At 31.7% G+C, this 20,756-nt stretch overlaps 4 protein-coding genes across 4 annotated transcripts in view; 2 read left to right on the plus strand and 2 right to left on the minus strand.

Annotated features, from left to right (window-relative positions):
- Positions 1 to 2,935: 2,935 nt before the first annotated feature.
- LOC131841542 (uncharacterized) lies at positions 2,936 to 4,802 on the minus strand. The gene is made up of 3 exons (XM_059189856.1): positions 4,749 to 4,802; positions 3,778 to 3,861; positions 2,936 to 3,115 (listed from the first exon to the last, which is right to left on the minus strand). Exons 1-3 carry the CDS (start codon positions 4,800 to 4,802, stop codon positions 2,936 to 2,938), a joined length of 318 nt encoding a protein of 105 aa, XP_059045839.1.
- Positions 4,803 to 4,964: 162 nt separating this feature from the next.
- LOC131841591 (uncharacterized) lies at positions 4,965 to 8,003 on the plus strand. The gene is made up of 4 exons (XM_059189912.1): positions 4,965 to 5,030; positions 5,411 to 5,515; positions 6,684 to 6,740; positions 7,806 to 8,003. The coding sequence occupies exons 1-4, from the start codon at positions 4,965 to 4,967 to the stop codon at positions 8,001 to 8,003; spliced, it is 426 nt and encodes a 141-aa protein (XP_059045895.1).
- A 2,089-nt stretch (positions 8,004 to 10,092) lies between these two features.
- Positions 10,093 to 12,414, plus strand: LOC131841592 (uncharacterized). Its single transcript, XM_059189913.1, has 4 exons — positions 10,093 to 10,161; positions 10,796 to 11,533; positions 11,648 to 11,759; positions 11,873 to 12,414. Exons 1-4 carry the CDS (start codon positions 10,093 to 10,095, stop codon positions 12,412 to 12,414), a joined length of 1,461 nt encoding a protein of 486 aa, XP_059045896.1.
- Positions 12,415 to 14,115: 1,701 nt separating this feature from the next.
- Positions 14,116 to 20,756, minus strand: part of LOC131841594 (uncharacterized) — a 119,612-nt gene continuing 112,971 nt past the window's right edge. Inside the window, exons 3-4 of the mRNA XM_059189915.1 lie at positions 16,454 to 16,551; positions 14,116 to 15,039 (exon numbers count right to left, since the gene is read on the minus strand). Of these exons, the coding sequence (XP_059045898.1) occupies positions 14,932 to 15,039; positions 16,454 to 16,551 (206 nt within the window). The 3' untranslated portion in view covers positions 14,116 to 14,931. The remainder of the gene's footprint in view (positions 15,040 to 16,453; positions 16,552 to 20,756) is intronic.

Genomic DNA, 20,756 nt, shown 5'->3' on the forward strand with positions numbered 1-20,756 from the left:
TGATCTAGGCTTAATTTTTTTTAATAAATTGAGAATTTAATTTTGCATGCCTAATGAGCAAGAAAATAAAGGGACTTTATATTTTACAGTCTCAACCTAAATAGACTACCTAGCTTTATTGCAAAATAAATTTAATGTAATTTGAAGATCATGCCCAGTTGTGTACCTTGGGAGAAGCCTATGTCCAGCAGTGGGCTAATGAACATTATATTAACCTAGTTGTACAATAAATTGTAGTTAAAAACCATGTCATAAAAAAGGAACCACATCGTAAAAAGTACTTTGGTTTAGTATCTACGACGCTATAGACAGACACACAAACACGTCAAACTCATGACACTCTCATATTATGACATGTGTTAAAAACAATAGAGGATAGATTACAATGAAATTGAAGGCTAAAGAATAATGGGTAATTCACAGGGTTGAATAATAAAATTTTCAAACTGTACAAAAACACGCTTCTATTTTAATAAACAAAAATAATTACAAGAATAATTCAACAGTTGCATTTTAAAATCAAATATACACCTTTTTCCTATACATGTTCCTGATTGTAATAATTCATTTAGTGGGAATCTTCAACCGAAAATACAAGTCGAGCCAGAATTAGTAGTGCATGATATTTTAGTTTATGAATTATTAATTGATTAGTTTAAAATTAATCAATTAAGTAATTTTTAATTTAGTTGTGGTCACTGGCTCTGAGCAGGGTTGATACCATCTCATTCAGATTCACGTTAGATGGCAAAGGTGCTGCCAATTCTGCGTATCTGCTTGTATAATCGCTACGTCCTACTGTACCTTCATGATCTTCGGCGTGAACCTGTAATTTTAATTACTAATATTAATTATCGTTTTATAAATAAATAATCCATTAACATCTATTTATTTATATCTATTTATTACATTAATACCCATACATTACACCATATTAGTATGTATAAAGACTTTTTCCAAAAGAAAAATATATCTCAAAACAAAAGTACAATAACTAAATAGTCAAAATTCGGTTTATTACATATTGTAATAAAAAGGAAGTAAATAAATACATCTGGCATAATAAACAGATAATAATTAAAATAAAAGTGTGTCTAACAGTCGTCTACTACCTGTAGCACAAGCACTACACAACTCACAATTTCCCTATTTATTTATGTAACTATGTAAATGCAATAAAGACTAAAAATAAAGTAATAGTTTCTACAGGTTTTTAAAAACCTAAAATTCTAGTCATCAGTAATGGCAACGAATTTGGTGATACATGCATTGGAAATTAATTTTGTAATGTCTGTGCTTCTGACCATGTTTATAGACGTTATAGTTACCATCCGGTAGACCATCAGCAGATTTTTTATAATCTACTTAAATAAAGAAATATAAATACCACAACGTGGAACAGCAAAGCAACCAAAAACCCAGCGATTAGTAACCACTTCATGATCACGAGTGACACTGTTTGTGACCACTGATACAACCAGGTGTATACTTTTTATACTCGCCAGTTGAATACCGTGACTTAACACTTACGTGTCCTTAATATATTTAATTATTTTTCAGTTTATGTATAGTAACAAATTGATTTGTTACGTGTCTAGTTAATTAAGTCATGAACCACTGTTGTTAACACTTAGGTACTTATATTAACTTTCACATATTTCACCAGGAGTCTCCCTCACTATTAACCTATGCAGTCCTAGGTAAGAACTTATGAATACTCAACCCAAACCTACAGAAATACTACCTATATATCAATATTCAATATATAACAAATAGTGAACTTTGAAAATAGTGTTAAAATAAGATTTCATATAATTGTATATGCAATGTAAGAATTCATAATGTAACAATAAAACACAATGTAATGAAAACTGTGAAATTAGTAGTAGTGTAAGATTTATATAATTGTATATGCATATTGGTAAATGTAACTGGCTCCTAATAAAGATAGGTGACACTGCATGTTGTCAACTCACCCGGCCGGCCAGCGGTGGTTCTGGGCCAGACGGATAAGGTCTGCCTCGGTGCCACTGTTAGGCAAATTGTAACATCTCGGCTGGAGGCTCCACGGGAGTTGTACAAAAGTGGAAATTAAAGAAATATAATAATATTAAAGTAAATTAAAAAAGGCACGGACGAATATGTCTGTGGAGAATTGTATATAAAAAAATAAATATATATATATACCTAAGGGGGGGAAAATTGTGAGGAGAGAGGCAAGTGGCACTCTTACTAGTACGAAATATTCTAACAGGACTACTTCGACGCGATCTCTTCTGGAAACATCGTTGTTAATTCCTGTTTGTCCTCAATTCGTTTATTGATCTGAGTTTATTTTCATCCTATAATCTCCCACTGTTGCCTATATTGTGTATATAATTAGCGAAGGCTTGTAATTGTAAACCATTATCTTCAATGAGAAATATATATTGTAGGAGGTATATGTTGTGTCCTTAATATAACGTATGTATGCAACGGTTGCTATCAGGTGTCCAGTCATATTGATTTATATTTCAATTACATAAAAAATATATTTCTCTTGTTTTTCTTTATCGATATTTGTCATTAACTTAATTATGTTTGACATGTTTGGAACTTTTGTATTATTTTTTATTTCTACCCTCTAATTCGTGCGAAAGTTTCAGTTGAGAAAAACTAACAGGTAACTTTACTGCTGTTGTTTTTAAAGACAGTCTGTTAATATTATTTACTTATTTGAATATATATTATTAATGTAACACTAAAATCCAGTGCATTAACAACTAAAGCCATGTATTTTCGTTATTTGAGTAATCGTTTAGAGAATTTCGCACAGAAAATGTCTTAATTTGTTGTTTTTGTAAAGTGTATTTTAGTACAGCCAGGTGATACTTTTCCTATTCCATAAAATGGTCTATTAACTTGCGCATAAATGAAAGTTTTTAATCAATTTTAATTATAAAACATAATAAAACTCAACAACGTAAAGAACAATCTCGACAATCGTAGATAACACCAATACGACACAGGCTGCTGTGCGGCTGTATTTCTTCACAAGTTGGACATTGTTTGAGAGATCTTGGGGTACGTTGGATCGTCGGTATCGCATTGGCAGTGAAATTTTCCACGGAACATTCTGGAAATAAATGGACATATTTGGGCTACTCCGCTGTTTAATAGGGTAAGTAGACAGAATTTGAAGAATTTCCTACGCATTTTTTATGAAATTTGTATTGCAAACACTTATGTGGCCCAGCTTAAGTGAAGTGCTTTCGCATTTTTCCGTACCGTTGCCTATGTAAGTACATGGGAGGTACATACATCACAGTATATGTTATTGATGGCCTCAGTAGCCTAGCGGTTTAGAACACTGTCTTACTTTCAATGATCGCGGGTTCGATTCCAAAATATTGACAAACATTTGTATTCATAAGTATGATTATTTGTATTGGTTTGGGTGCTTACTATGTATATTAGGAATATAAAAATATTTAGGTATCTTCTCAGTTGTCACCCATAATAGATGGCTCTATGTGAATGGTTACTATTATTATGACGGTGAATACTATTAAGTGATACATTGTATTTCATGCGAACTGAGTTTTTATGTTCCTACTAATAATTTCAACGTTATATGCGCCTTTAAAAACAATTACTCGAGTAATTTTTTTTAACTCGTAACACAAAGTATATTTAGGTGGCAGTTTATTTTACTTATATCTGTCTTGTCTATTTCCATGGGTAAAAAGAAATAAAATAAGTAATTTAAACAGGTATTTATACATTAATTTTACTTACACTATCGACCTTATCCGGAACAAAAGTTGGATTAAGTTCTTGTGGAATAAGTGCAGACTGCAAGTCAGCATCATGCAGCAATTTCTGAGAATATTATAGATATTTACAATACGATAATAATTATAATTTCATTATGAAAATTTAAAGACTATGCAGTTTCCAAAGGAGATATTTCGTGTATGCATGGACGGGCTATAACCACATAGTTTAGTGGCCTTTTCTCTTTAACTTGTAAAATCCGAAATGTTTATAGTTTCGTTATTACACTTAATTTCTGTATATTTTGTTGAATATTGATTGAAATCCATTTATTATCTTGCTTTTTAGTTATTATTATTCTTATTTTAATTATTATACCTCTAAAGTATCATCTTAACGACTTTACTAGTCGTTAGAAAATTGGTCACCACTATAATATTTATAACGAAGTTGACCTCAGACTGAGTACTTTTTATCCTAATAGGCTATTGCTAATGCGGATGAAGATGGGTGTAAAGATTAGTATTCAAAATAGTTTTCTATCCTTCAAAAACGTATTAGTAATTCAGTCTAGTTGTTTAGTTAGTACATCGCCTTATTTCTAATCAGTGACGGTTCGATTCCTTGCAAGATACAAACATCTGTATTCGTATGATTGTTTGTGTTGGTCAAGCGGTTATATATGTAGGTATATATATATTACTAGCTGTGCCCCCGGTTTTACCCTCATGAAATTTATAAGCTATATGTTATTCTAATGTACAGGCTATATTACTGTAAAGTTTCATAAAAATCCGTTCAGCAGTTTTTACGTGAAAGAGTAGCAAACGTCCATCGATACTCTCAAACTTTCGCGTTTATGATATTAATATATTATGTATGTATTCGTAATTACAAAAAAAATGTTTAAGTATCAGTTGTTTAGTATCAATAGAGCTTGCTCTGCATAGTTTGTAACTAGATGGCGCTGTGTCAACTGTACGAATACTTACATTACTATGTCCATATGCATTAACGAAGAACATAAATAAAATAACAGCCAACATTTCAATTCAATCACAAAAGCGATACCAAATCAATATTTCAATACAAACGTATTTTATTACTATTAAAATATGACATATTTTTATTACCCATTTCTTACATTTACAATAAAAAAACATGGAATAAAACTATATACATTGGAAGAATAGAAAATGTGATTCGCAATGCAATATCAAATAATATTTTGTGCAATCATAATTAGTACGGCAAACTGCCATTTAAGATTGGGAGTAAGTCTAGATTATTCTATTTTTATTTTAGTGTCAATATTTTATTTTAATCTATGATAATGGCACATGCATACACTAACTAACTATATACTGGTGAGGTACCAGTGGGATATGATAGGATGAGCAGGTAACCCAGGCAGGCAGTATATACATATAAAATATGTAGTAGTGAATTCTCCCAACGAGGACCGTGTAGTGGTCGACCTATCACCGTACATAGCTGGCAATAAGGTGAAAAGGGCTCATTACTAATAACAACAACAACAGTAAAAAAACTATAAGGATCATGTAATATGAAGTTGCTCAAAGAGATAATAATATAAACTGACTTGCCCAGGCGTGGGCATAGACAATAAAGAATATTTTGCTTTGTTTAATAGGCAACAAGAAACAAGAGGGATGTAGTGGGTGCTTTGGATATAGTCACAAACGACGTGCAGCCTATACATGCTGAAGTGAAGCAAGAAAGAAATGACAATACGAAGGTAAGGACATAAATTCTATATAGACATTCCATTTTTAACAGACTCAATGGTCCAGCAGTTGAGTACACCGTCTTGCTACCGATGGTCGCGGGTTCGATTCCTCGCGCTATACAAACATTTGTCTTCATGAGTATGATTGTTTATATTGGTCTGGGAGTTTCGTATATTTTTATTTTTATATCTCTATGTATTTATATCAATTGGACTAGAAAATAGGTACTAGATCTATAACAAAAGCTCTGCTTTGCTTGGGACTAGATGGCGCTTTATGAATTGTCCTGAGGTATTATTATTATTATGTAATTGGTTTAGCATTTTATCTATATAAATTTTATATGATATTTTGTTTTTTGTTGAAATTCAATAAAGTCCGCTCAGATATTTGATATCGTAAAAAGGTAACAAACAGACAAAGTTATTGACATAACTTTTAAATTGATAATAATAGTATGGATATACCCTGGAAAATATTTTTCTAATATCTAATAGATATTTTAAATTATTTGTTTTGAATATTAAAACTTAGTTAAACAAATAGGTTCCTCTTTAGATTTATACATAAATACAGTTATATGTACTTATTTGTACATAGATTACATATGTAATACCACTGTAATACTATATATATATAACAGTATTTAGTATATATATCTTTACTCTTTACTAATATTATAAATGCGAAAGTAACTCTGTCTGTCTGTCTGTCTCGCTTACACGCCAAAACTACTGAACCGAATTAAATAAAATTTGGTACACAGATAGTCTAGATCTTGAGAAAGGACATACGCTACTTCTTGAAGCGAAAAAGGGTTGTAAAGGGTTGAAAGAGGAGATGATAGATTGTATGAAAGTATCGTCATTTTTAGATGCTTGAATATTATTTTTTTAGCTGTTGATTAAATATAAGTAAATTATAAAATATTCAAAATTTGTAAAAATTTTACCCTTAAATAAAATAAGGGATGAAAATTTGTATGAAAATTCGTAGTTTTTGTAGCTAGAACGATGAAACTTTTTCTTTAGCATTTTTGGGTTGGATTATGAAATATTTTGTAGCCAAGGTCATTATTTCACGCGTATACATATATACATGGTTTACGTATATATGTATATATAAGTATAATACACTCGTATCGATAGAACAAACACTAACAAAATTATGTTGCAGCCATGCCCAACAAATCCAATTGTTCCGTCCATGATTGAATCAGGAACAGTTTTTCAGGTCGGTAAATATATACCGAATGAGGTTCTTTTACTTATCGGAGGAAATTTAGGGTATAGAATAGAACAGAAAATTCTTTATTCAAATAAATTTAAAATTAAACACTTTTGAATACTTAGTCATACTTATTTAATCTACTGCTCATTCGAAAAGTCTCGTCACAAAAAAAACGAGCTCTTTTAAGTAATTGTAATAATAAAGTTACTGTCATTTTAAAGTTAATGTGTGAATACAAACTATTTCATTAGAGTCAAATATTCAATCCATAATTAACTGGCTAAGTAACTAATTAAGAGTAAATCAGTAGTAGGGGATATCTTCCATAGTTTATTTTAAATTATTTATCTCCCATTAGTTATTTCAAATTAAAAGAATAATTTATTATAATATATTATATAGTAAGAGCATTTCGGAAACGCTGTAACGCTTGTTTATTTATTTCAGGCTCCTAATGGGCTATATTATAAATATATTATAAATAGACAAACATTTGTAACAATTATATAAATCGTCTATGTAGTCACGGCACTGATGACGGCATTCTGCCACGATAACGCCCGTACACTACACTCTTCGGCCAGTAGTCCTTCTTCATGAAGATGAGCAGCATCTTGGTAGGGACCCGAGCCCACAGTATATAAGGATTTAGTATATAGGCAACGTTTCCGCTTACCAGGGGGCCCTATGTTTGTTTGCCACTCCGATTAGATAAAAAAGTTCTCAATTATATTAGTTAATTATGAATGGTTATTATTTAATTTTATCGTTTGTATTTTTACTGAAATTTGGGTAATTTTCTCTCACATATTTCAACCACCAAACAGCATGCCTTTAAAGCTATGTTTTGTTTTGAAAGTTGTAATGGATACGGCAGTAATACCACTGCCGTATCCATTACAACTATATGGATATAGATATAGAGCATGGTAGCCGGACAGCATAGTCCTAGAATGGCAGAATGTTGTGGCGACGGTTACCACTTACCATCAGGTGGACCATTAGCTTGTCTGCCTTTTCAGGATGAATAGTTAATTAATATTTACTGAATTAGACCATTTCTTTCAGGTGATACCACCAAGTAATGTTCTCCACATTCAAGGCTCTTTGAGGAAGTCTTTACCCATAACAGACACAATAGATCTCGTAAGAAGCATCAGCAGAGGCATCACATTCTTCGTACTTATTATTTATGCTGTAATTGAATTCTTTCCTGGCATGCAGCATTTGATTTCAATTATTTGGAGTTACTTGTACGCGCAGTGATTAAAATATTAATACACTACTTAATTGAGTTTGGTTTATATTTGAAATTGAAAATATTTAACAATATTGTTTTCCTTTATACTTACTAGCTGTGCCCGCGTTTTCACCCGAGTGAAATTTATAATCTATGTGCTATTATGATGTATAGGTATGCATATTATTCTAAAATTTCATTAAAATCCATTTAATAGTTTTTGCGTGAAAGAGTAATGAACATCCATCCTCACACACTTCCGCATTTATGATATTAACGCATATAACGTACAATACTTTCTATATTTTCATTACATTTCTAAATATGTTCGTCATGACTAAATTATTATATAAAAATTAAATATATACAAAACATCTGATGGACCGTCAGTATGTTTACCGATCCAATTACATAACAAAACGTATATTTACTTCTGTAATAACAAAATAAACGATTATATTCAACAAAATTACATTACGCTATTCACGATAAAATTTCCTGGTATAAATCCGGAAAATTGAAACTGAATAACAAAACATACATATTTACGTATTCAGATAAAATATCACTGGTGCTAATACAATCGCTGAAGGAACCGACACTTACAATATTAAAAGACGACCTGCCGTTGTATTTCTGATGTAAATAGGTCATCGCAGTAAATCCTGGGCCAACTTCGTAGCATTCTTTATTTATAGATTTTTCCTGTTTGCCTCTCATGTTTTATGGTGGAAATAAATGACAACCATATTTATATTAGTTTTTTTTTATTTATTTCAGGCTACTAGGCCCATATTATTAATACCTTTTAGACTAACAACTAAAACATCGTCATCGGCTGCTTCTTCCTTATCCCATTTATTTAGTGTCGGCGTAATATGTTGTTCTCTTTAATTCATGCCTGTTCACCGTCATCTCGTTATTTACTCCCATTCTTACCATATCATCTTTCACACGGTCTATCTATTTTTCGGCCTTCCTCTGCACTTATAACCATCCACATTCATATGTAACAGACTATATTATGGACTAACATACATCTGAATGAATATTAATATTATACAACTAAGATATTGAAATTGTCTGTGTGGTCACGGCATTCACGACGGTAATTTGCCACGGTAACGCCGATACACCACACGCTTCGGCCAATAGTCCTCCTTCATAAAGGTGGGCAGCATGTTGTTGGGGAGTTTATGTACCGTAATAACGCATATTTCCTTAAAGTAGATTTTGTTCAAAGTCGTCTGCATCTCTCTCTGTCTCGCGTATTTTAACCAGCGACGGTGGTCTAGTGGTTTTAGATAGATAAATAAATAACCCTGGTCAATTAACAGCGCCATCTAGTCCCACGGTAAGCAGAGCTTGTGTTACGGGTACTAGACAACTGTACAAATACTTAGTTTTTTTTTGTAAATACATACATAATGTACTGAGAAAATACACATACCGATACAAATAATCATACTCATGATTACAAATATATGCACCGTTCGAGGAATCGAACCCACGACCATCGGAAGTAAAGCGGTGTGCTAAACTACTAGACTATCAAACCGCTGCCGTCAAATATATACATTAACAATTTACACAATGTTTACAATATTAGTCCTGTAAAACTTCTGTCGGGATTACTCGGGATATCCTATATATATCTGTGTAAAAGTTATAGGCATTTTTTATCTAAAAAAAAAATCTGTGTAACCCCTCACAGATTTTTAATAAGGAAAAAAGTTTACGCAAATGAAATCGCAGGTCTAGTATTAAAGAATTGAATAATTAGACCTATGGGTTCTATTGGTTAAAATGTGTTTAATAAATATATAAATTTGCTTCTATAAGTTACGATGCAATGATGAAGTATACAACATAATATATAAAATCAACTGTAATTATTAGTAAAATTCTGACGTCAACTAGTTTTATAACTTATAATTTAAATAACAGTCCTTACGCACAAATATATGTATGTTTAAATAATATCGTAGCATGACAAATCAATTTGAATGTTATAGATTTGGTTATTAAGGTAATATTAAAAATGGAAATCATTCCTCACCTACCATCCCCATGGCACGTATGTATGGTTTATTATAATTTTAGTAATTTAATGATATGAAGTTACTAAAATTATCGTTGATATTAACTTTATTACAATTGTGTCAAACATTGGAACATCATGGTGTAAGTATTACTTGTTTATTTATTTTATAAACAACATTTATTTAAATGTGCAGCACGGAAGTCCTCTTACTCGTTCTTCTTGTGATGAGTCTGCTTTTCGATGGAGTGGTAGAACTAAAATAACAAGATTATTCAAAAGTGATAAACATTTTCGAATAGTTATATATACAAAATAATATTATATGTACAAAATGTGAACGTAGTATTAGATCATCATCATCATCATCAGCCCACTGGAGTCCACTTCTGGACATAGGCCTCTTCCAAGGCACACCATTGGGCACGATCTTCAGCCCTTCTCATCATACTACCCGCCAACCTACGTATTAGATGTCTATTAGAACTAATTTATTTCTTTCTTAATAAATTGGAAATATCTAATGACATTGTTTTTGAGATTTAGTTTTTCTTTTTTCTAAGTAAAGTGAAATATTTTTGCATAAAATGTATAACGTTCAATTATTCCAAGCAAGGTTTATTATTAACAACAATAAACGTCTTAAATAAATAGTGACTCTTTAATTTTTATATAACATTTATTTAATTGTACTATTTAAGCAGAAGTTTAATGTTTTTGTGTGAAAAGTAGACAGTCTAGTAAAATAACGAGTAAATGTACTAAAAACGCTTTCAGGTACGTAAAAAAAGGAATCATGAAATGTCACAAGTAGTGAATAATAAAAATATATCGCCAGTTCTCAAAATAGGAAGAGTAAAAGAAAAACCGAGAATCCTTCTAACACATAATATACCTATACATGTATTACCACAGAACATATACAATTTAAAACAGAAGTCACAAATCCCCCAGCAATCTATAAATAATCGCTTTGATAAGGATGTAATAAAGCACACGTTTATTCCATTGAACTCAGTCCGATCAAATGTCAAAATGCCTTTAAATTTATTACAGCCTAAAATGGAAACAAATGTAGAAAAAAAGGACAAAGTTGAACAACATGTAGACCATACTTGTAAACACAAAAAACAGGATTACTTTGAAGATGATGATAGTGATGAAAATGATGTTAAGTTATCGTCACTAAGTCTGAATGTAACAAATAATAATGAAACAATAAGATATGCTCACAACGACACCTGTGAAAGCAATTGTCAATACCTGATGAAAAATATTAAAGTCTCCAAAATACCAACAGAAAAAACAAATTCGGCAGAAGTCAAAACGACAACAGACAATAAATTGCCAGATAGTATAGTTAATATAAAAAACTTAAAACATGAAGAAAATAAGACAATTATAAACGTTAAGGCTAATGAAACAATGGTTATACAAAATCTTTTAGATCCTGGTAATCAAACTATGAATTCAAAGAATATTACAGAAAAAGGAAAAGGCAGCAGTAGATGTAAAGTAAATAATACCAAAACTAAAACAATTGTTGAAGATAATAATAACTGTAAAGATCTTAATTCTGACATCAAAAATATTAGAAAGGAAAAATGTAATGCGACTGCTATACCACAGCATGCTATTGAGACACCATCAGCAGTAGGTGGTACAGAAAAAACAAATAAGGCAAATAATGTTAAATTTGTTGTTAATATAGACTCTGATGTGGTAAAGTCATTTGAATGCGGTATGTCTTCTCTTATTGCAACTTTCATTTAATAGTATATTATAATGCTATTTCAACGTACATATATGTTCCATTACAGTTATACACAATATAATAATCTACTACTTTTTCAGATCCCAGTGATAGAATAATAATTAACAATCATAATTATGAAGAAATTATTGAAAAAGAGCCAACTGCGCCAACGCAAATTGACTGTCCAGATGTGAATTATTCTTATATACCTGAGTATACTTACGGCCAACAATATTTAGACAGAAATGGATACCAGACGCAAACATCTAATTCACTTATGCCTGACACCACCTTTATCAAGCAACCTTATGAGTATCCTTTTGCAAATGAAATAAACTTCGATGATTTTTATAAATATAAACAGGACGGTACCTTTTCTGGAAATTATAAAAGGACAGTACTTCCAAATAATAGAATTTGGCGGAAATGGAAAAATATAAATATTTATATCAAACCTAAAGTATCTGATAAACCTGTAAATGTAGTGGATCCGAAATTTTACAAAATATCTTCTATAAATCAAAATTATAATAATAAAGCTTATCAAAAGATGAATGATAACAATCGTTACGGATTGAGACCACAGAATAATAATATGCAGATGTCAACGTATCCGTGTTACTTCTATCGATATAAATAATAATAGGAATCTGTGTATAAAAGTAAATGTGATATTTATACTCGGTCTATTAAAAATATTGAACAAACTTAATACTGTATTGAATCCGTTAATAATTTCTTATCATCGCCTTAAACTATTTTACTTCTAGTTCATTCTAAAGATAAGGAATTTAAAAAATGCCCGTTGTGATATTTATTGAATTTAATATCACAACTGGTATTTTGCGAATGGAGATTTTGTACGAAGGCGTCTGAGTACCTGTTACACTTTTTTTTTTGACAAGCAGTCGTATGATCATACAGCCAGTCCGTACAGCCGTCAGCGTTTTACACCACTCCGCATAAATATAACGCCCACAAATGCTATTTTCTCTTTAGTACACCTAAATACACACAAGCAAGCATCAGTCCACACGCAAGCATCGTGTACCGAATATATTGAAATTGAGTCTGGGTCACGGTACTGACGACGGCAATCTCCGATACCCACCCCATCCACGGGTAGTACTCCTCCTTCATGAAGGTGGGTTCCTTTTGCTGTTCACGTATACAGACGACGTTTACCATATTCTAACAGATGGGCAATTATCTTATTTGATATTATATTGATTTGAAAATAAAACGGCGTGTAAATATTATCATATTTTTGTATGTCCTCCATATCTTATATATAAAATTCTCGTGTCTGTGACACGAGAATTTTATATATAAGATATGGACACAGACACAGTTTTCGTTCCCATACTCCTCCGAAACGGCTTGACCGATTCTCATGAAATTTTGTGAGCGTATTGAGTAGTTCTGAGAATCGGCCAACATTTATTTTTCATCCCCCTAAATGTTAGGGGTAGTCCACCCCTAAATTTTTTTTTATTTATATCAAAACAACGTTTGCCGGGACAGCTAGTAACTCTCTGAAATGAAACTATGAAATTTGAAGCAGTCACTTTTAGTATTATTTATGTCTGTGTAGTCAACACGATGCCTTACAAGTGGAAATGCAGGAGGCGAGTCATGAACAACAGTATTCTGTGAGGTGCATTCTGTTAGAATTATTTGTATTTGAAGGTTATTCCTTTCTACGTCTATTGCTTTGTTTATTACAGGATTAGGGAATACTACAGGATAAGATATATGGCAGCTTAGTCCACTTTTTTTATTTGCAGTTAGGTACATTTATTACATAAGAGAACATTACAGAATAAGAAGGATGACACATTAAACATCTGGAATAATATATATGATTAAATACATTACTAAATTACCATCTTGATTATCTGGGTGAATGGCAGTACACCACAGTGCGGTTTTTTAAAAACTATTTGCCACGCATAATTATATTGTGGAATCACCTTCCAGCAATGATATTTCCGATATGATATTGAAACCTTCAAGAAAAGAGCTTATTCCTTTTTAAAAGGCCAGTAACGCAGCGGCCCCTGCTGTTGATTCACTTACCATCAGGTGAGCCAGTGAGTGATTGTGTTGTCTGTGGTGCTGTTCATTTATGTAGGCAACGGTTACCGTTTACCATCACATTGGCTGTTAGCTTGTTTGTCTTTCCAATAATAAAAAAAGGTTTAATAAAACCTGAATGTTTATTCAATACAACGTGGCTGCGTTGATTATTTCTGAAAATGCTTTAAAAAATAAAAAAAACCATTGGATATAGGCGAATATTAAATGTTTAATTTAATATAAATCCTAAAATTACCAGAAATTTACAGGAAAATTCAGCGAACTTGCGTGGTGGTAACAATTAAATTAATAAAACAAAATTGTAAATAAAAAAGTTAACAAATAAATATTTATATTCCTGTGGAACGGTACAATTTCAATTCACATTTCAATATATAGATATACATATATCATTACAGGTATTTATATGAATTTGCATTTATATGTAATTAATATGCATTAAATGAAGCAGATATTTTTATTGGCAATTAAAATCTAAGGACCTTAAAACTACTTTATTCTTAAATAAAATCTTACATATTCAACAAACATTGAAAGTAGAAGATCGTTATAATGGAATGTTAAAAAAATGAAAAAACTTTAAGTAATTTTACTTAGGTTAACACGAAGTATGGTGGCCAAAATGTTAATAGAAAAACGGGACAGATATAATATATATTATGAATAGTAATTCATTTCCAATATTCTCTACTCTTTGGTATTCATGTGACACGTCAATCCAATGCTACATACAGATGATCAACATAAATATAGGACAATTGACGTAGTACATAGTTTAGTATAGAATTGACATCCCATTCACGATTACTCACTTTTACATAACTATTAAACGATGCCAGGTCATCTAACTTCGTACGCACGATTCCCAAAACTCAACTAGTCAACTAGTACGTATCTCAAATTAGTTTGTTTTGAAAACAATGAGAACATGTTTAGTTTCTCTAAAAGTTACACCTTGCCTTACGTTTATAATTATAACCTAGATGTCATCGAACACATTTCTAGTTTCGTACCCACGAAGTTAGAGACTCTCTCGTGCCACGAACGGATGGTCACCTTAGTTGGGGACGTCCTTGCGTACTTTGTGGCCGCGGAACGAGGCTTGTATCTTGGTCGCAGCCTTATTCAGGTCTGGATCGGTCAAGTCAATCTTCTCTATATCTTCCTGAAATACAAAATGTACTAAATGAGACTTAGAAATTTAAGACTGTATAAAATCGTCTACCTGGGCACCAGCATCAGTCTATCCTATTTCAACAACCAAGCAGTTTACTTTGTAAGATGTGAGATCGGAGGATAAGGCAGTGAAATTAAGGAATATGAAGCCATAAGTGTACCATGAGTGTCACATGAGGCCATAACGTGAGGTGTATAGTACTCTGCTTGTATGTATATGCGACAGTTCCTACCTACCATTTCACATACTGTCACCATTCCTGTAAGAAATAGCAACTTCAGTTTTTGATACAAGTTTACTGTCTTTTAATATACAACTAGCTGTTTGCAGCGACTTCGCTTGTTGTTCTTTTATAGATAAAGATAACCAAAACCATTGTGATACAATCTATGTTGATGCCAAATTTAATTAAGAATTATTTAGTAGTTAGGTTGTAAAATTGTGATATGTAGACACACAGACATACATTAACATTTACAATATTATTTCTGTGTCTATTATATACGTTGTACAGTCTATTTTATTTTCGTCGGCAATACGTTATCGCATTACGTGTTCAAGTGTCATGCATTCAAAATGGAATCACTTTTTGAAATGCAATGTAGACGTGTGATATTGCAGAGTAGCAAGCTACACGCTATCGGCGAAAGTACCTGATATCTTATGTTTCAAGAGTACATTGATATTTTAATATACATTTGTGACATGCAATATATCTAATAATTTTCATGCATATCAAACTAAAAAAGTAAATAAATTGAATTGAATTGAATTGAATGCATATTACAACTTATTTAGCACCATATTTAGTTTCAAAATAACTTGTACCTGGTAAAATATTAATAACCCTGGACAATTCACACAGTAGAATAGACAATAAGACAGACAACTGATAGAAATACATAGAAAATACCCAGTGTAATAACCATGTACCATGTCAGGTTGAACTCCAAGCCTTGGAAACCACCATAACAAATTCCTGGTAAATTCGTCATGATGGGCTAACTGACCTGACCTACCGTTAGCACAGGCGGGTGTGCCATTCCATTATCATCAATAAAAAAAGATTAGTAAGATAGTAAGATTAAACAATGGTAAATGTTATCAGTTATGTCAGAGAGGTTAATGAGTAATCGTCTATCGTGGTATGGGCATGTAATGAGTAGGAATGAAGATCATATCCTAAGGACGGTGTTACATATGAATGTGGATGGTTATAAGGGTAGAGGAAGACCGAAAAAGAGATGAATGGACTGTGTGAAAGATGATATGGTGAGAAAGGGAGTAAATAACGGAATGACTGCGAACAGAGATGAATGGAAGAGAAAAACATATTACGCTGACCCCAAATGAATGGGATAAGGAAGAACCAGATGATGATGATGATGTTATCAGTTATCACCTTATCCTGCTGTTCTTTGTCCTTCTCTGCCTGCGTCTGCTTGCGTGCCTGGTGGCCCCTGAAGGACGCTTGGATCTTCGTCGCCGCATGACACAGGTCTGAAACAAATAGTTCATAATTTAAACCAAATTTTCCCAGACTTTATTTGTTATAGACCATTTCCAACATTTTGTTTCTTCCGGTGAACCTCATATAATACGGTTATATTTCTACCATATTCCCAGAACTCGTCAAAAAATATAAAAAGTTACATTATAATAATATGCATTGCGGCAGAGTGGTTGGATCGGGAGTTAATATTTTCCGAAAAAAAGTGGGCAAATTTTATTTCTCATAGAACTTTTACAAAATTATGCTTATTCTGGTGGGCTTTATATAATGCGATTTTCACAAATATTGTATTGACTGATGTCATATATGTAAAATAATATAGTAGTACATGTAGGTACGAATAAATAAAATAATTGTACAACTACAACATATAATGCGATTACATTTCTATCATATTCCCAAAGTTCGTCAAAAAATATGAAGATTAGGTTATAAAATTTGCGCATTTCTTCTTATTTTTATCTTATATATATACCGTTGAGTTGCAACTGAGAACAACAAGTGTGAATTGGTTAGTTAATTAATTAATTTAAAAAACTATTAATATGTATGTTTTTTAAAGTAACAGTCGCAGAGCTTTTTAAATATTATCTGCCTACATTGGTGAAGTCAAGGCAACATTTTAGTTCCTGACTGTCGAAACAGATAAATTTTCTTGGAACCCTGATTACAATTGTGAACCCCCACTATCTTGTAACGCCAACGTAGACCCCAGTGGACCCTAGAGGATTCACTTGGCTTACTATCGGAATTAAGGATTTAAAATTTCGAAAATAATAGAAAGGCGTCGTGGCCTAGTCGTTCCCCTGACAATAACCAAAAGATCGTGATTTCAAATCTGAAATTATTATTAAACAGGCATAGTGCAACAACTTAGTGATGGAATCGATAACCATCGCCTAAATAACATGAACAGCATTTCGGATATCACGTCATAATGTTATACCACTCATGTATGGCCTTTCCATAGGACTAAGATAAGTAATTTCAATACTTTAATGAAACCGCACCTAAACAGGGTAAGCTATTTCTAAAATTAACGCACACAAACGCATAGACAAAAATAGAAATTATTGTTTTGGTTCTATTAGGCACTAATAAACGTTCCTAGTACGCATTTCTTCTTATTTTTATCTTATATATATAAAATTCTCGTGTAACAGTTTTCGTTCCAATACATGTTGTATGGGTGTTCCGATAAAATCCACCTGAAACGGGGACGATTTTCGTTAGATCACCAAGGCTTGCCCGATTCTCATGAAATTTAGGTAGGAGTAGGTCTGAGAATCGGCCAACATCTATTTTTCATCCCCCTAAATGTTAGGGGTTAAAAAATTAGGGGTGGTCACCCCTAATTTTTTTAAAATTTTTTAGACAAAATTTTTAGTTTCTATTTTTTTATGATACAACATAAAAAAATACATACAATCCTAAATTTTCACCCTTCTATCATCAACCCCTATTTTTTTATAGCGTTATTAATTTATATGGCAAAACAACGTTTGGCAGGACAGCTAGTTATATATATAAATTACTGTTTTATGCCAATAGCTAAAAGTAGGTTTAATAATAATAAATTTTGAATTTCGAATCAAAACAATGGAATGACTGTTTTATGATATATAGGACATCAAAGAAAAATGATCTCTTATTGCAAATCACAAGGTTTAAAATAGCAATTCATGATTTTATATTCTATTGTTATTCGATACGGATATCGGCTATTTGTCATTTGAAATCGGCCACTTCTTTGTGGTGAAATGTTTTTCAATTTAGTCGCCATTTTATGTGATTCCCCACGATAGTCGGTATTGAATTTTTTATTGTTTATTACTACAGTTTATTATAACGGTTTACGCTTGTAGAATATTTCTACTGAGCGTGCCCTTTGAATGGTGCCCTGGCATGTACTAATATTGTAAATGTGAAAGTACATCTGTCTGTTTGTTATATATTTATGACTAAATGGCTGACGTGAATACATAGTGTAGCATGAAGAAGGACACGGGCTATATTTTATTTAAAAAAGCAGAGGTAGTTATTTGAAGTTGTAAGCATATATATAAATGTGCAAAATTTTAATTTACAATTATACGAATCGACTTTACTCCAAATCATTTTGAGTCCGATAATGAAGGGTAAAAGAGGTTAATAAGATAAATATGGTTATTGCCAGACATACATCACCATTTATAGTTTGGCGACCTTCATTAGCTTATGTAGTCCTAGTAATTGGAATATAATACCAAACATTCTTCAATGTTTCGTTGCTTCCTATATTTTTGTAATCGACTTCTTGTGAATTTATGGAGTCTTAGTAAGTACATCTAATCCACGATAAAAATATTAATAAACGCTGTGATGGAATATTTGTCGTTTGGACGGAGAAATATTGAAAGTCATCTCAATTCCTGAGTCTTAAGAAAACTTTGAAAATGTTATCGCAAGAACTCATGGAACCCTGGTATCAGATAATTCATGCCGAATAATTACGTAACATATTCAGTACCTACTTAGATCATAATAAATTGAAATTGTAAATTACATAACGTTGTAATTTACAATAAGGTACTGTCAAAGACTAAATGCACATTGTGTTTATATGTGTGTAATATAGTAGTGCTTATAATATTATTTTTAATATATCAATGTATTTTTAGGCCCTTGAATATTAGCTATCTACATATATAAATAATATACATAGGAACTTTCATTCACTTATGAGCGTCTAGTGTGTATAAAAAAACGTACCAAGAGTGTCATTCTTATTTAAAATCTTCTTAAATAAGCAAATCCAATAAATATATAAATTATTTTATAAGATAAATATAAATATGACTGAACTATAATATATAATAAACATTTTCTGATTAGATAATTTTAAAGAAGAGTATTTTTCATTGATTTTCTGTTAATTGACCTAAATAAACCGATGTTCCGTTTTGAGTCGAAGAATAAATGGTCACGTTAGTTACAATTAACACAGGTTAATTTTCACATCACCGTGTATTGTGTTACACAAATGGTAACGCAAACACATTGATTCCACAAAGTCATGTGATGAACCTTTTAAAAATGTGTGTATGAATAAAGTAGTTAGTTAGGGCTAGTCATAACTGACTGCCAAGTTAGCTGTTTTGTAAGACTTGTTTTGGGCCAAGAGTTTACCACTTACCATCAAGTAGATTGCACACAGCTTATTTGCCATTCCAGTTACATATAAGAAAATTGCAAATTAGTTATTGTATATCCCCTCCAATTAATTCTTCTTCTTCCTCAGACTAAAGTCGTCGATCCCAGAGCTGGAGCCCAGAATACTAAATATGTATAATAAATTAAACGTATCATTATCATCATTACATAGTATAAAATAAAGTCGCTGTCGCTGTCTGTCCATCCCTATGTATGCTTTAAATCTTTAAAACTACGTAACGGATTTTGAAACGGTTTTTTTAATAGATAGAGTGATTCAAGAGGAAGGTTTATGTATATAGTACATGTACACCCGTGCGAAGCCGGAGCGAGTAGTTAGTTATATATACATACACAATACATACACAATGTTAAGTACAAAGTAATTATGTAACATGCAACTTGGAACAAGTTAAGTGGTATTTTATATTAATTTAGTATAACTTTAAATATTATTTTTAAAATATTCTACACTTTATTCTACACATCTCTGTATAAACATGGACTGTCACATATTTCATATTCCTCTGTTGAAAAGGGGTGGCCAAAGTTTTTTGTTCACGTAGTCATCTAAAAAATACGGTATAGCAAATATATCAATATGACAAAATTGAGCTATCTAATCTGTACCTTCGTACATTTTACCTGCCAAGTCTAGACCCAAGTAACACAATCCTTTATTTGATGAAAATAGAGGACGAATTTCCTAGAAGAAATTCCTTCAATTCTATATTACACAGTCGATGTGTTGAGATGTTCAAACACCTGAAATATATCTTGCATTCGCAGTTACATCGCTTTGAATTTCACTGCACTGGAACGACTTCTTGAAATTTCATTTTAGATTTCAGAAGACATGTACCTAACTTAATACTTTTTTACCGAGATATATTCCTCTCCCTATTTTAGCCACCAAGCAGGTTGCTTTGAAACTAGTACATATATAAAGTTATAGTCTAAAAATAGTAATTATTAATATCTGTCAAATTATTTATTAATG

The sequence above is a fragment of the Achroia grisella genome, unplaced genomic scaffold, assembly GCF_030625045.1.
Source record: "Achroia grisella isolate CSIRO2021 unplaced genomic scaffold, CSIRO_AGI_Agris_v1 utg1847, whole genome shotgun sequence".
Taxonomy (NCBI): Eukaryota; Metazoa; Arthropoda; class Insecta; order Lepidoptera; family Pyralidae; genus Achroia; species Achroia grisella.